Consider the following 17,083-nt stretch of genomic DNA (forward strand, 5'->3'; position numbering starts at 1 on the left):
GAGTGCAGCGTTAGACTGGTGGAGCACCCTGAGGTCCACATTAAGACTAATCCGTTTTTTCTTTGTGAAAGTTTCACTTAATGAAACACAGACTCAGCTAATTATATGTCACTTTACACTGTAATAGATGACAATAGACCATAAAACAAGAAAAACTAGCACCAACTCGTTGTTTTTTCCTTTATTTTGAGAAAAACACTGCACACCATATATGACAGAAAACCGCAACAGTGTTGCACACATTCGTTTGGATTGTTGTAGAAGTGATTTGAAGTTTCTATCTTTATCCGATCATGATTTATGCTTGTTCTTTGGAGCAGGATTAATGGGTGTTTTTATTTTCTTCTTTTTGAAAAATCCGCTCTGAAGCTTCTGCAGCACTAAATATCTGACTGGTCTCATCCTTTGCTTACAGTCACTATAAACTTAGAGCAACTTCTCCTCTCTCTCTAAGCTCAGAATAATGTGATATTTCTCCCATTTGGTTTGGGTATAATGCAATGACCAAGTGTCTGAATCAGACATTGATTGGCTGTGACAGCACCGACTAGAGATAATAGGAATATCCAATACAGTGACATGACTCTAAACATCACTGGCAAAAACGTAGATGGATAAACTAACAGAGAGAAAGCAGCAGCGTGCCAGGCGGCTCCTCCAAATATTTTCCAACTTTCCATGTTAGTTTATCGATCAAAGTCAGTGATACACACGAAGCGGGGCTCGTTAGGAAGCACTGATTCTCTAGTTTCAAGTGAAATAGACGATACGTCTCTGGACCAAACTATTGCAGAGTTATGGTGTTCTAAAGACAGCGTGATATATGAAACCTGTACAGGTTTGGCTCATGTATACAGATAATAAATTGATGGTTCCAGTGTTCACCAGTTTTTTTTCTTCTCACAAACAAAATTAATTTATTGGGGAGGTTGTGGTATTAATAAAAGTGTGGTTAATCTAAAACAAAGTTGTCAAATTAAAAATATGATGTAAATTTGTTACATTATCTAAACCTGTGGTCCAGACTTTATTGTGAAAAACGTAGCTGCATCAGTGTGAGAGCAACCATCTGGTCTTTGTTTAGCAGTTCTGTCTACCAACTCTCTTATTCTGGGTTTTAGTTTCAGAGTCTAGTAAACTATTGTGGTGTGTGTGTGTGTGTGTGTGTGTGTGTGTGTGTGTGTGTGTGTGTGTGTGTGTGTGTGTGTGTGCGCCTGTGTATTTGTGCTACAGAGGGCAGTAAGCAGTTTCAGCTGTGGCCCCAGAGAAAGGATGTATTGTTTGAGGACATCTGAGCATCTGCTTTGTTGCAGATAAGGGGGTTTGAAGTTAAGAGCCACTGCTGATCAAAGGGCATTGATATTGTAGATGTGTCAAACTTTGTCTTTCTTTCACTGTCTCTTTTCCTTTTTGTCCTGTACATTGTTCACCCTTCCATCCTCTCCTCTACTTCCTGTACTGCCCTACTGTGTCTCTGAATCGCTCTCCCAAACAAAGAATATTCTCCTAACCTGTACTGTATGGAGGTTTTCTCCCTCTGGAGGTAAATCTGTCATGTTAACTTCCGTCTGACCTTCTTTTCTTTATCCAATTATTTAGTTTTATCTGTCATCTCCGCATGTAATCCCATAGACAATACAATTCTTGTTTACACAGAAAATCTGCTTTAGTGAGTGAACTGAAACAGTGTTTTTTGTGCTCATGTTATGTTTGATCAGTTCCTCAGTCTAAGAACCTGCGATGAAGGAAAGACTTAATAAGAGTTTCTTTGTTTTTTCATTTTAGTAATCTTGTGCTACTTTTGTTTTTTTTCCTTTTCTACTTGACATAACCTGACTGGAGTTGTTGTGTTTCCTTTCCATGTTTTAGGCTTTTTTGGTCTGTCAGTTTCTCCCAGTACGTTATCTTTAGACATGGTACTTCCTCACTCAGTCTACTCTGTCTTTTCCCATCTACTTCCCTTTTGTTCTCTCTTTGTGGCAAAGTGTTTTGTTTTTCTTGCCCAGCAGACAGCAGGGCCTTGTTGGTTGGTCTGTCTGTCCAGCACTTGAATCCAGAGCAAGATTTCCTCACAATTACTGGAACGATCACCATGAAATTCGTCAAGGATATTTTTCATTCCCAGATTATGATTAATGGTGATTTTTGGTGCCATGGTCAGGTCAAACCTCGCTTAAATAAGACTTTAATCCATGACAAGTCATCTGGAAAGGTAGTTCTCAGATTTCCGTGAAATTTGCAATGGATATGCGTTATGATTTCTAATCTTTAGACTTCCTGGGAAAGGATTTTCTTAACACGTGTTTTGTTTTATTAGTCTCAACTGAGTTCACAAGAGATGTGCAGGCTTCTGGGTCTCTTTGCTTAACGTAAGCCTTCACTAATCTATATGTAGAACCAAAACATTAACATTGTAATTGACACTAGACTGCCCTCCCTCATCTTTCAGTAGTGATTGAGAACACGGTGAAGGCAAACAGGATCACCCACAAAATCAAAGAAGAACAAACACAAAAATGTTATTTTGTCTTCATTGGAGGCAAATACTAAAGGTTTTCTAAAGTAAATGTTTTTCTCTTTAACTCTGTGTGCTCCTAGCTGCTGAACTCTACAAACATACAGAATGTAATGTAAGAATTACCGTTTCCCAATCTTGGTTTGTTTTTCCTTCAGAAAGCTGAGACAGTTCAGAGGAACAGAAAAAACACTCAGCAGAGCAGAAATGTTTATGCAAAAACCATTACATTAACAGTCACACATACTTGATGCACATCTGTTTTCTTTACAGTTTAGTCTAAAACTTTAGTAATGACTTGATGTTTAAAAGTTGTGACTCCATAGTTTCTTTCTTAATAACTTTAAAATACTACACAGGACACAAGTAGTCAAAATGATTATACATACCAGTCCAAATATTTCTTTGTCTCTCAGCATGTCTCATTGCTCCTTGCTCTCTTGTCCTTGTCCTTGCATCCAGCCTCAGGCCTGGACAAACAGGAAACACTTAGTGTTATCAGTGAGCTTTTTGTGTGTCTTAATGAGTGTCAGGGTAAAGACAGAGGGGGAGCAAACACTACCGTCCACACCCTGATCCCACTGTAAACACACTTATCGCAACATAAGAAACATAAAAGAGACGGAGAACCTGAGGGAGAGGCAGACAGGCAGATCAAGACGGAGAGAACGGGGACAGTTGAGGAAACAGCACTGAAAGCCAGAGAGAAAGTGAGCTCTATTTAACTTCCTGACATAACAAACATATTATGGACATTCATCTTTATTGGTTTATAATCTCAGGCTCAGGGATCCTATGACTTACAGTTGCTGCATACCAATGTGGGCCAAAGCTACAATATTCAGCACAAGCAGATATTGTCCAACATAATTATGAGATTATGTGTTGCGTGCTGATATAATTGATTTGAATGTGAAGTGTTTGTACAGTATTTGTCACGCTCTCTGCTCCATTGTGTCCATCACAAAGAGGAACACTGCAAGTAATGAGTATTTTCATTAACATTTTACCCAAATATATTCATGTTGCTACGACAAAGCACAAAAAAGCAGCATATCCTGCTTACAGCTTAGAAGCTGGAACTAGGTCATGTTTGGCTTTTTGCTTGAAAAATTGCATAAATGATTAATAGATTATTAAAATAGTCACTGATTAATTTTCTGTTGATTAAACGTTAATCTTTAATGAGGAGTTTGGCATAGTTCTGATGACAGCAGTAAGGACTGGCCCAATATAATTGATGTTTTGGCATTTTTTTTGGCTCCGATGTATTAAAAACGAATCCAAAGAATGTCCAGAATGTAACTCTGTTATTCTCCGCATGGAAATAGTTCCTGAAATTAACCCTGTTAGCCTGTTGTCCTCAAATCACTACTCCCATCCAATGTAGCCACAGATTTTTAAATTATATTTTGAGACAAAAAAAGAATCTAATCTTAAAATGTTGATGTCCATTGTTGTTATTTACTTTAAAGATATTTTTCTTATTCATGTGGGTTATGGTGCCTCTCTGTCGCTCTCAGTACAGGCAATATTTGATCCTGCCTTTTATAGTGTAGAAAACTCAAACACACTTAGTTTGCTCCATCACTTTTTGAGTCGAGGCCCTCGCGCTGATTTTGCACCGTCTCTCCCTGCACATGATTATTTCATCAGCCTCCTTGCGATGACACTAGATGTGTGCGCGGCCGAAACTGGAGCAGTGCATTCCGCTCCACTTAAAGCTGTCCATTACAATGTAGTCGAATGCTATCGCTGTCATGCTGCTCTGTGGTGACGGCACGTCTTTTTTTTTTGGGGTTTGGTCTATTAAAATCACAGAGACCATTAAGCAGGATCATGTTATACAGTGTTTCCCTTGTAATTTTTTCTATTAGTGCTGGTGGGGGTCCAAAGTCCATTTCAGTGTTTCTCCCTCATGCAGGTCTTGTTAATGAGACCATTGTAGGAGCAGCCGCTGCAAATGTCAGCTGTAACCTTGTCAGCTTTTGAATTGAGACATTACAATGTTGTTTACCAAACAAAACCATTCACCTGCCTCAATGCTAATCACAACATGGATACTTTAATTGAATTAATTAGATATTGTTCTTATTTTGATTAATACTGCAGTCCAGGGTGATCAGTGTGATGCTGCAGAGAACAAAAAGGAAGTCCTGCTCAGTAAAATTAGTCATGAATTCTGGAGGATGTGCACTTCTGAGACAGATGTGTGGATGATGTAAGGCTGGTTTGTGTGTCATACAAACCTCTTTGTGTGATAATAAATTTCCCTGGTAATAAACAGTGACATTACATATTTCTGCCTGATAGTGAAAGGGAGTGTTGACGCTCCTCTGTAGACACAGTGGAAGTTCAGACAAGGTAAAAGCTTTTGCAGAGTTGACGTATTTTTTAGAGTGAAACTTTTGCCAGCAGGGAAGCTGGAGGGAGACACAGAGTAGTGCGCCTTCTTATCCTTCTCTTTGCCCTAAATGTTGTGTTGTTCTTTGATAAAAAAGCAACTGACAGCGAGCAAGAGCATGAACAAATCTTTACTGAAGCGAATATCAGTGTAGCAAACTGGAAGCTTGGTGTTGCTGGTAGTGCGGTTCATGAGAGTGCAACGCTTTGAACCATGAAAATATACATTACCCACATCCCTGGACCTCAGTCTTGAAGTGCTGCGTGAGCCTGTACCGTTTTTGTGGCTCCCTTCACTTAAAAACCACACTCTAACTTTCTAATTGCCAGGTTACTTCTCTTACTGCTCTGTTAAGTCAAACAGGTTTGTGTGGTTGACCACTTTTACAGAAACTCTGTCCTGCCTCCTCTGTTAGGTCCATAAGCGTGTACGTTTTAAAGATAAACTTTGGTAGTAGTTTTGTTGCGTGATGCATTTAAAAGCCTGTATCCTCCCTTTGTGAGACATCTACCTAACATATGTCTGTAGCTAGTCTGAGTGCAGTCGCAGCAGAACTTTTGCCTTTCTGACATCAGTCTGTGATATGCTGCTCCAGATGAACAACTCTCAAAATCCCCTTCATAGCAGGAGTTTAAAATGTGTTGCTTGAGTGGAAAACAAGAACCAAGACAACCAGACTCACAAGGGAGCATCTTATTCTTCTCCTGCTGCGTGCGAGTGTGCGGAAAACTTAGCAAAGCTTATTTAGTACTGACAGCAGAGGTAAAAGAGGAAGAGAAACATACATCATTTGGATTTTCGATGTCGAACTGGCGTGGACGGAGGACTTAATTTTGCATAAAGGATGCAGAATCAATGGTTTGATCAGAGCAACCTCAGGGAAGCTGGAGCCAATCCCAGAATGAACAAGTGGTTAGTCAATCACACGGCCTCACATTCACAGGCAATGTAGAACTTACCTTCAGTGGTAAGATACTAGACATGAGGAGATTCAGATGCATTTATTACAATAAGAAATCATGTACACAGAAAAAACAAATAACAGGAGTGTCTATGGTGTGTTGTTCGTTACAGATGTGACATCAAAGTAATTTGTTTTCTAGCTTGAACTATTCATAGTGAACGCTACATGAGTTTGGCTTGAATTCAACTTGAGTAATCTGGTTGAAGTTAAAGAAAGTTTCACTCCACCACCTGCACGATGTGACTCCTGCTGTTATACTGTCTGTCATGTATGGCGGGTTTGTTTTACTGCTGTTTCCGGATCACAAAGGCACTCAATTACAGCAGAGAGTCCCGCCCTTCCTGATGTCTACATAACAAGATAAGAAGAACTGAGTGCAGCTAAACAAGCACAGCATCTGTTTCAATCAAATGCACTGAATACTGGAAACATAAGTTGGTTTAAAATGATTGTTAATGATTACAGTATTTAAAACTATCTGTTCTCCTTTTCTTCCACCACCTCATAACCGTGTCTATTTTTAGTATTTGATCGCCTCAGTTCCCTTCACGCCGTTGAACAACACATGACTGTCCGTATGAAAATCATGAGACTTTTCATACCATCACACTGGGAGGCAAATCCAGCCCACCTCTGTGAAAACAAGGACTCCCATCCACCACACCATATGGGATGTGTCCTCTATAGCTTCAGCTCTCTCCTGCTGTGTCATGTTTCACTGCACACTAATCATAGTGACAGACAGATGCACGTTCTCTGTTCCACTTTCACTCAGGCTCCGACCCCACAGCACCTTGGAGAATGTTTTGCTCCACACCGGCAGATCTAACCCTGGCAAATGTTTAACAGAGGCCACTCAGGTCCTAGGACATATTCTCTTATTATTCTCTGTCGTTATACAAACAGTAGTCACACATGCTAAAAATATGGCAGTTGCTGAGTAAAGTAGCCCGGCTCATCTGCTTGCCCTGAAGGTCAAGTTTTATTTCGTATTACATAAGTGTCGCCAAGGATGGTCAGCATCTCAAGCAAGGTGCTGCACCTCCTCAAAAAGATGTAAAACAGCCTCCTTTCGTCGAAATCAGGACTAAATTACCCATTTAATGAACCTGACTGATGTATGTTCACATGTCTGCTGTCATCAGCGGCACAATTCACTGCTCTGTAATGTCAGAAAACACAAGCAAACTGATAAAACAAGTGAATGAGGATCTGTCCTCAATGTCCTGCCAATGTATATGTACCATGTAGAAACACACTGCTACAGAACACACATGCAAATTGAGAGACGTGTCCTCAAATACGTAAACACATGCAGCATTCAGAGACGATCTGCTCATGCAGAGTCCTGCCAAGTGCGCACTATACTTTGAAAAGTCTCTAGTGCACACTAATAAACATGCTGGTAAAAAGGGGAATGCTAAAGCTCATATAAACTCACATTGTTGGCTAAATTTTCCACCATCACTGATAAATATTTGACTTAGGCAATTCTCATTCACTCTGAACTGATGTTGGGTACTTTTGGACACTATCATAGACACGGCAGGCCACCTGGTAGATTCATATCTTTTTCACATGCTTCAATCAGTGCTCAGCGCTGAGTGTCTTGGTACCCAGTTGGTTATTTCCAATCTGTGAGAGATCCTTCTCATCTTACACCATCTCCTGGATAGCGTCTCACCTCTCACTTTAATGCTTTGAAGCCTGGACCATGTGGCGTCTTGGATGTCGCGTGTGCGTGGGCATTTGTTTACAGCTGGATAACAGTCAATTCTCTAGAACTCATTGCACAAAACACAATAATATTTTTTTCCCCCAATCTCAATGTTTACTTTGCAAAATACAAACAATTTAGTATTTGGAATTGCCTTCTGGTCCACAATCATTTCTCTGTAGCTTAGGCTGCAGAGCTCAGTGTGGTCATCCTAGCTGTTACAGTGGCAGAGGGGATTTTTATAGCACTGCGTTTTTCCACCAGCTGTGCAAAATGTATTGCAGTGATTGCATTTGGGTGTTTGCCACAGAGGTTATTTACACCGTGTACAGCTATGTTGTCTTATTACTTTCCTGAAATAGGGTACAGTTTGCCACCGCAGGTATTTATGCAGTCACAGGGCTCAGCTTCTTATCACGTGTAGGTCAGTAGGCCATCAGGTCAAATCTAATACTGTACGGCATCCTAATATGCACAGGTGTTTGCAGACAGAGCTGACTAATGAACTTGAGCTGCCAGCAGGTTTGGGGTCCATGGGTTTACTTTTCCCCCAATACTCGTTGAGGAAAACAAATTTTCTTTAAAACAATATTTACTGCTGCTCCTTTAACAACAACTCCTCCAGACACTCTCTGATCTGTCCTAACAGGCTGGATACTACACCTGTCTCTTACTTCCAGGGTCAATTCATTTTCATTTGATTCTTGACAGTTTGGTTCCAGTACAAAAATACCAAAGTTGCTTAAATCATTCACAAAATTGTACCTTGGGGTCTTAAATTTCTGCCACATTCAGCAAGTGAATTATGTTGTTTCCTTGGAAACATAATTGTGTTTAGTGCTTTTTCCCCGGTCGTAAAACTGTCGTCCAAGGACTGATTTCTATGGTATTTTTAGGTCCATGTGCAAAACAGTTGAGAATAGAAAACATGCACTAGTGACAAGGATGTCATGGTTATGCAAATTATTTTAAAACTAAATGTTATCTCATAGAGATACACGTGGACTGTAATTAGTCTTGCATGTCCACTGTAGTGGCTGTTTTCAGCACAGAGCAGAAACTGCACATTTGTTCACTAATTCAGTTTGTGTTGACAAAACATCAGTGTTATCTTCCTAGTAGAGACAGACTGACTCAACTAAAAGCCACACACTATTCTGTCGATTTGCATGGCTTCACGACTCGAAGCCAAAGATAAGAGTCTCGTAAAAAAAACAACACACAAACCAAAAGCTCAGATCAGTGTGCAGTCTGTCCCTCTTGTAGAATTGATCTATTGACCAGAGTCTGTAAACCATCCAGAAATATGACAGTCCACCAGTAAACTGCAGCAGGTTCACTTATAAGTAATTATTTGTGTTTACAGAACACCCTATTATCTAAGTTTTTACTTTTTAACTTAAATGACCTTTTTGTGAAGGTTACAATAACTTGTTTTGTGCAAAGTAGAAATTTCAAAATACTACTTGAAACATTCGGTGCACATGTTTCCTAACAGTAGGTGCAATAGTGATCTTCAGAATTGATTATGGAACATTTGAATAAAAATTGTGACTAAGTGGAAAATCTGAAGCCCTTACAGCCCTAGTAAGTAATGAGTTCTTCTTCAGGTGGCCAGCTATGCTACATGTTTATGGTAATGCTGCCACTTTGCTGTTTTGGTATTCCCGAGTTTGGTTTGATGTAGTCTGAGACCACAGTCCTCAGTATTAGTTTTATTGCAAATGTGTTTTCCTGTCTTTGTAGAGCTGTGTATTCAGCCGGAGGTAAATACGGTGGTAGGCGGCTATAAAGCTCCCTGTGCTGTATCTTGTGCCATCAGGCTGCTGTGTTGCAAGATAGTCTCTGTATGAGATCATTCTCGAAGCTTTCCAATAGCTGACTTCTCTCCATCTGAACGGCCCGTCAGCGATACAAATGTGGGGCCATTTGGTTTGTGTATATCAGTGTGTATGTGTCCACATTGGATGACGCCAATGTATATTTGTGTGTGTGGGTGTGTGTGCACATATGGAGACAAATGTTTGTGTGGGTCATATAAAAAGCCAAGAAAACATTCTCTCCCTCTGAGAAAAGATTACTCAGATTTGGGGCATCTCAACCATTTCAGCTGCAAATTTGCTAATGTGTTTGTTAATGTCTGACAACGAACAGTGCTTCATTTTTTGGAATGTTTATATTATTATTAAGCTGTAAAATGCAATTTAGAGAAATTATGTACAGTATACAAATGTCACAGTGATCAAATAAATACCCTAAAATCTGAAAAATGCCTTTGTTTACAGCCTGGGGAGTTTTACTGTTGATGATGCAAAGGATTATGATGATTTTGTTTAGTTATATGTGACTTCAAATACATAATTCAATAATAATCCCTTTGATTCAATTGAATATCATCTTTTTGTCCCCTCCCTCACCTCCTGTATTTTCTTTTTTCCCCACCTCTCTCCATCTTTCTGACTTCAGGCCAATGAGTGGAATAAAAATGACGAGCGCCTGCTTGCTGCGGTGGAGCATGGCGAGCTGGAGAAGGTGGCGTCGCTTCTCGCCAAGAAAGGTGTCAGCGCCGTGAAGCTGGATAGCGAGGGCAAATCAGCGTGAGTGTTTTTATTATTCTGTGGAAAAAAATAAATGGAAAATGGCTCTTGTGCAGATTTAGATATAAAGGACTTAACACACTCACTGCAAAACAAAAACTATTCAGCTGAGTAATTAATTGACAGAGACGAGACTGAACAGACTGCATCTGTTTCTTTTGATTGACGATGAGATGGAGGAGGCAGCTCTAAACAAAAAGAAAGATTAAGATTGAAGTCTGCCACGGCACAGATCTTTAGTTTGCTAGTTTCACGAGTGCAGCTATTGAGGCTCGAGCTGAGACTTTGTTCTGCCTTCAGCAACAAAAACCCAACAACAAATGTTGTGACTGTAAAGATTTTGTTGTTTTCCTTTGCGCACAGATTCTTGGGCTGATGAAGCTACTTTCACACGCCGCCACACTATGTTAAAAAATAAATGACCGGTCTAAAAATACAGCTGTTTCTCTTAGTTCCTGAAAGTTTGACATTTTGCAGGTCTTCGCTCAGCCTCCCTGACATTCAGTGGTCTGACGGGCCAGTTCATTCGGACAGAGGCAGTGCAGCTCGTTGCCTCACCGGCTGAGGTTGCTGATAACACAGAGGCTCAGTGTTAATATTTGACCTCTCTCTATTTTACTGAAACATAACACCAGCTGACCTCAATGTGTTGAGCAGCTCACGCAGAGCCAGGAAGATCAAAACACAGGAACAAACACTAAGCGGGGAGCAAATGTGCAGATTTTCACATGCTGAAACAAACAGCTTTTTTTCTATTATTCCACCAGTAGTTCACATCCTTGACCTTTTCTCAGTGTGCGACTAGAGCACAGACTCACACATACAGATGCATACCCACAGCCTTTGTAAATCGAGATGAATGTGGTAGTTTGGGATCGCAATGCTCCAATCTTTTCAGAACGCAACAAAGGAGGAGTCTACAGTATCTCTATGGTGATAAAACCTGATTGAAAGGCATGTGGGCATGGCCGTGCGCGCGTGTGAATCCTACGCACACACCAAGGGAAAGCTGGGCATGTGGAGTGTGTGTTTTTTTTCGTTCTGCTCTCTGAGCTGGAAAAGGGGTTGTATTGATTGCTCACTGCACACATACACACAAAGAGGCACGCACAATTCAGAGGGTGTTTTTTTCCCTTTTTCTTTTGCATAAAGGGTGATATCGACTTATGACATTCCTGGACATGCACCAGTATTTTCCCTCCTATACTCTGGGCTATCAAAAATAACTGATCAATGGACAAGTTTATACCGAAAGTGTAGCTGCATCTTAGAAATGCCAGGGAACTGTTTTGATTTGGTCAAAGTCCATGTGTTATCATCACTTTCTTAAAGAAATAGTTTCATGGATTGGGAAAGACACTTTTTGGGAAAGACAAGAGTTTTCCTGTAGGGTAAGATGAGATGATTGATGGTACACTCACGTCTGTTCACTAAATGTTAAGCTATAGCCACCAGCTGTAGCACCTACACCTAATTAATTAACATGTTTTATCATATTATGCCGCTTATAAAATGCATGCAAGAAATAGTCCACATATTGTAAACTCCTATGAAATCAAATACTTGGTTTTTGCTGTTTGTTTTGGGTAAACACACACTAAAGAGAGGAGATGTAACAGTGTGATGATATGCAGACAACATTGTAACTTCGTTTTAAATGGACAGGCCCACTGACACAACAGGACGTCACAACTGCATCTTTGTTGTTGGGATTTAATAACCTCTGTTTTATAACCTCTCTTCTTATTTTTTGATCGCTGCAGTCTTCATGTGGCCGCGGCACGTGGTCAGACAGACTGTCTCTCTGTCATCCTGGCCCATGGAGCAGACCTGTCAATCACTGATGCTGCTGGTATGTAACTCGACTGTTCGTAAAGACGGCGGCGCCAGATGTATAAATATGGTCATTCTTTCTCTTTAGATGGAAAAACACCTAATTGATTGTGTCTCTTGTGTTATTGTTTTGTAATGTTGGTTTTAGAACTTGACAGATTATTAATTTAGGTCAAATTTAGGATCATGTAGTCTCTAGTAAGATTTCCTCTTCTTGTCACTAAAATCTGTGGCCTGATGAAGATTTTATGTAACATCTTTATTTCTTTATGTTCAGGCTCCAGTCCGTTACACCTGGCTGCCAAAAACAATCACATCGAGTGCTGCAAAAAGCTCATTCAGGTAAAGAAGATAAAGGTTTTTCAAAAGTAACAAATTGTTATACATGAGTCTGAAATCTTTTATCTTATCTTTAAATGTTATTATCAGCCATACTCCTTTTACTGTGGTGACCTATAATACAACAACTAACAGCAAACTGCCAAGCCATGTATTTATAATCAGTGCCAGCAGCAAACAATATGGTCCCAGAGTGGTGATAAAATACCCACAGTTTTTTTTATTTAATATACTTGTTGTACAGTCCTTCAGGTATATTGAAATACTTTGAAGGTGTGTTTTCTAACAAAAAGGTGAGGATTATAGAACAAAGAATGTTTTCATGGCACAGCATCCAGTCACCCAGCAGGACTTCTTCTTGGACACATTACTTGGTGCAGCAAATGAGGAATGTGTGAAAGCAGGAGCATGAACCGTGTGAAATCTACAGTCTGACGAGCCTCAGCACTCTGCTAAGACGTCTGAAACCAGACAGTTTCACTGCTTCATTACTCCAGTCTGCTGATTCTGTGTCCGTGTTTGTGCGTGTGCCCCCCTGTTAAGATCTGCACACACACACACACACACACACAGCTCTGATCTGCTGACCTAACTATCTCATGACAGTCTGCAGTGTCTCAGCAAGACACACATGTCTCGCCAAACATCAATGCAAGTCTTAATATCATGTCATGTCATAATATTGCACCAAATTATATTAAAAAAATGTTGTTAGTTCCAAATTATTAGCTGCTTGTTCACTAGAAACAAATAATACCATCTCTAAAATTTTGTAGCAAATCATCACTACTTGTTATTAGGAGAAAAAAAAACACGTAGAAAGGTAGTAACAAAGACTCATCACAAAAAAGAACAGAAGTGAACTGCATGGCTCTAAAACAAAAATACTGTAAAAGCATTTAACTTCACTTTCACAATCTTCCATAATCCATATGTAACTTTGATTTGCATGTGTAAAATTGTCTATTTACCCACAGTGTAAATGTCCTATGGACGCTGTAGATGGCACAGGAAAGACGGCCCTGCATCACGCTGGTGAGTGTGTCAATATCCTGAGAGTTAACCAAACAAAGGTGCTTTTATTGAAGGTTAGTCTGCTTAGAGAACTACGTGGGAAAATATCTGGCGAGATTTAAGTTTAAGCTCTAATTTTATTTGGATGAACTCATCGACCATAGTTGGATTTAAGTGATTAAATGTGATCTCAGCCGAGTAATTTCTTTTTTTTTTCTTCACGAGTCTTCCTCTTACTTTGTCTTACAGTGCTGGTGTTTGTTGACAGGACTGTTGCACTTTTTAAACTGGAAGCAAAGGTTTACCATTGTGGCGTGTTACTTCAGTCACCATAACCATGTCTGTGCTTTTTAATGAAAATTAAATTTGACAGTCCAGCTGTGTTCCACTCATTTTTAATTAATTTGGTCTTTTGTAAATCAGGGAGGGAGACAAAGGAGAGAAAATTCTTGCTAAATTCAGTCCTGGACCAAATGGGACCAAGCTGCGATCTCTGGACACCTGTGTGCTTTAGTTCATTGTCTGACTCTTGTTTTGTTTTATGCTCAGCTGCCAGCGGGAACATCCAGACCGTCCAACTGCTGTGTGAACTCAAATGTCCCGTCAACCTGAAAGATGCAGTACGTACTTTCATTATTACTTCCACTCTTTCTTCCCCAGACTTATTTTTCCTGGCACGATAGTAGCGGGCTCAGAAGCAGAATAAAGACCACAGAAATGCTCCATTCAGTCTCATTCATATCCCTCTCCACTGAGGAATTTATTCAACGAAGGTAAATCACTCGTTGTATGCTCTAGATTTTCATTAGGATTTATCTGTGTGTATTTATCTGCTGTCAGATATCTTATTTCCCAAGTTACATTTTTGAAGTTTATAAGAAGTAAAGTGCTGTTTGAAAACCAGTTATCTGCAGCTGTGTGTCACAGCTGGAGGTCAACAGTATTAAGGATCCTCAGGCCCTGACACTTCCTCTTGTTGTCTTTCTCCATTTTAAGATTGATTAATATTGTTCAGTTTGTGTGTACACATGTGTGTGAGGTAGAGGGTCAGCGTACTGTGGGAACTTGGTTCTCAAGCCGCAGACATGTGGTCTCCATTGCAATGATGCTCCATGCCTGTGGTTTTTACCCAACTGGGGTGTGTTAGCGTGATATTTTGTGCGTGTGTGTGCGTAAGAAAAAAAAAGCGCAATTGAGAGAAACGAAATGGAGAAGAAGAATGTGTTGCCCATTTATTCCCCTTTTTATTATCACGCCACAGCTGGTCTGTTACAGATCAACACTAACCCTAACACACACACAGACACACACTGACTCACACAGGTCTCTCAGCCTGCATGTAAAGATGTTGTTCTTTTTATTAAAATGCACTGCAGCCTTGTTGCTTGTTCAAATGTGTGACAAGTTATACAGTATGTTGTGGCTTTTGAAACTGACTGATGCTACCACTTAACCAATGACTGCAAGGATTTTAAGGGGTAAAGTGTTAAAGGGCTAAAGGGTTTCTGAAATCCTGGTCATAACTGGAGCGGGTCTCACAAGATGTGTTTTTGGTTTTTTCCCCCCTTTAAAAATTCTTCCTAATCAATCCAACAATTGTTTAACAAAAAGGTTTTTGTCTGAGGGCTTTCAGAACTTGTGAGCTGCATGGGCTGTTGACACATTTTACTCAAAACATGTCGACAAAAGTGTTCAGTTCACAAACCATATTGTTGTATCAGACAGAGAGTGCTTTAACACAGTTCAGCTCTGTCCTGTTGACATAAAGCATGCAATATCACTTTCATACAAGACCATTCACTTCTCCAGGCAGGCATAATCATCTGCAAGTGTGTGTCTGTGTGTGTGTGAGAGAGTGTGTGAGTTTGATTTGAGCTGCTGTGTCTGTTCTTAGTGGACATGTAGACTGAAAACCACAAAGTTGTCTGGAACATATTGGAGTCAGTGCTGAGCAGAACATGCCAGCTTGTTAGCCTCAAGCATAGATCATTGCTAAAGCATACAGTATGTCTATACCTGATCTATATTTGACTGCAACATACACATGGTGAGATATTGAGAGAAAACGAGGAACATTTGCCAGGCCTAACATATGTCAGACAAAGAATGTTTATACAGAATCAAGTAAATGTAAACTTAATTCTGCTCAGAGACGCTGGAAACATGTAGTATAAAAGCTTCCTTATGTTTTCTGTTGAGGAGAAATATACAGTTACTTAAGAAAAGCTCGGCCTTGATATAAATCACAGATGCGGCCTGGTTATTCTTTGACAGCCTTTGTCTGACTCTGTTGAAAACACTAAGAGGATGGCCAGTGGTGGAGTGTAACTAAGTACATTTAATCCAGTAGCAGTAAATGAGTGTTTTCCTTTTAATGTCACACTATGATTTTATTCAGCTACACTTGTGAGTGAAATATACATTCTACTTTTATTTAGGACCTCCACTTACTAGTTAGTGTACATAGCAGTTCTTCTAGAACAATTGGCATGACAGCAGCTATCAATAAACACAACTCAATTTACATATGTGAATAATAAAGTGTTAATACACCTGTGCAGCTACACACAACCACGCAGGCACTGAATCTATTACCCGGAGAAATGGTTTCTGTCATTGAGACAGAGTTCAGTAGAAGCACAGACACAGGGCTGTTAAAGTCTTTAGCAGAGCTCAGAGGAACCCACAACATAGTTTCTCTCTCTGTGGTGTATGGAAGCAGAAGCCTTGTAATAGAAAACACAAAACTATGCTGACACACTTTACATTCTTTTACTTTTTCCAGTTTGAGAGAACTAAGGTTTTAAAAAAAAACAAAAAAACTTCTTGTTTCACTCATAACAATATAAATGACATGTGAAAATATCTGTTCATACAGTTTAATACTGCTTTCTTTTGTGAGCTGTATTGACCGTCTGAGTTGAAAAACTGTGCATTCATAGCTCAGGGTTGAGTCACAATTCACTGAGATAGGTATTATTTTCTAACTTCATCTTGGCTAAGTAAACGTTCCTGCCCTGAACTGAACCTTGAGGCAGCAGCCCCTCCCAGACCGGACACCACCCTCAACAATCCCAGCCAATCCACTCTGTAGGTTGAACTGAGGTAATAGAGGGTTTAGGTTAGGTTAAGGGTCGTGCTTGGATGCGTCAGTCCTGGTGAGAAATGTGGGATGACTACGTTGCATGAAATACTGCCCCAGTTGTCCAGCTCGGGGCAATAAACTCCTCCGTACCCAATCATTTCAAACTGTAAATATGTAATTTGGGGATTTTCCCTTGCTCGTATTTCTCTCATCCTAAAACAAATGCCACTCTGCAAAGTGGTACGAAGTTGGCTTTTCTTATGAGCTGGGAAATTCATTTACAGTTGGAGATATTCACTGCTTTCTCACATGGATCTGAGACTTCTCTCACCACACAGATAACTTAACCATACTCCGTGTCTAGGCTCACGTCCTGATGTCACATAAGATAAGTTATGAGTGTGTGCGCATATAAATCTGGGGTGTGCGGCCCCTCCATAGGATGATCTCAGTCACAGATAATGTTTATAATGTCTGTCTGTCTGTCTCCAAGGATGGACTCACCTCCTTGCTGTTGTCAGCCAAACACGGTCATGCTGAAGTGTGCTGCACGTTACTGGACTGTGGTGCCGAAATCAATGCTCCTGACAACAGTGGCAGGTACAAGACACCTGG

The 17,083-nt window shown here is 40.2% G+C and overlaps 1 protein-coding gene across 1 annotated transcript in view; it reads left to right on the top strand.

Annotated features, from left to right (window-relative positions):
• rai14 (retinoic acid induced 14) overlaps positions 1 to 17,083 on the top strand; it is a 37,520-nt gene that overhangs the window by 12,060 nt on the left and 8,377 nt on the right. Inside the window, exons 3-8 of the mRNA XM_085793696.1 lie at positions 10,067 to 10,197; positions 11,961 to 12,049; positions 12,308 to 12,372; positions 13,347 to 13,404; positions 13,933 to 14,003; positions 16,962 to 17,068. Of these exons, the coding sequence (XP_085649822.1) occupies positions 10,067 to 10,197; positions 11,961 to 12,049; positions 12,308 to 12,372; positions 13,347 to 13,404; positions 13,933 to 14,003; positions 16,962 to 17,068 (521 nt within the window). The remainder of the gene's footprint in view (positions 1 to 10,066; positions 10,198 to 11,960; positions 12,050 to 12,307; positions 12,373 to 13,346; positions 13,405 to 13,932; positions 14,004 to 16,961; positions 17,069 to 17,083) is intronic.

Source organism: Trachurus japonicus, chromosome 12, assembly GCF_045865225.1.
Source record: "Trachurus japonicus isolate A0001 chromosome 12, Traja_1.0".
Classification (NCBI taxonomy): domain Eukaryota; kingdom Metazoa; phylum Chordata; class Actinopteri; order Carangiformes; family Carangidae; genus Trachurus; species Trachurus japonicus.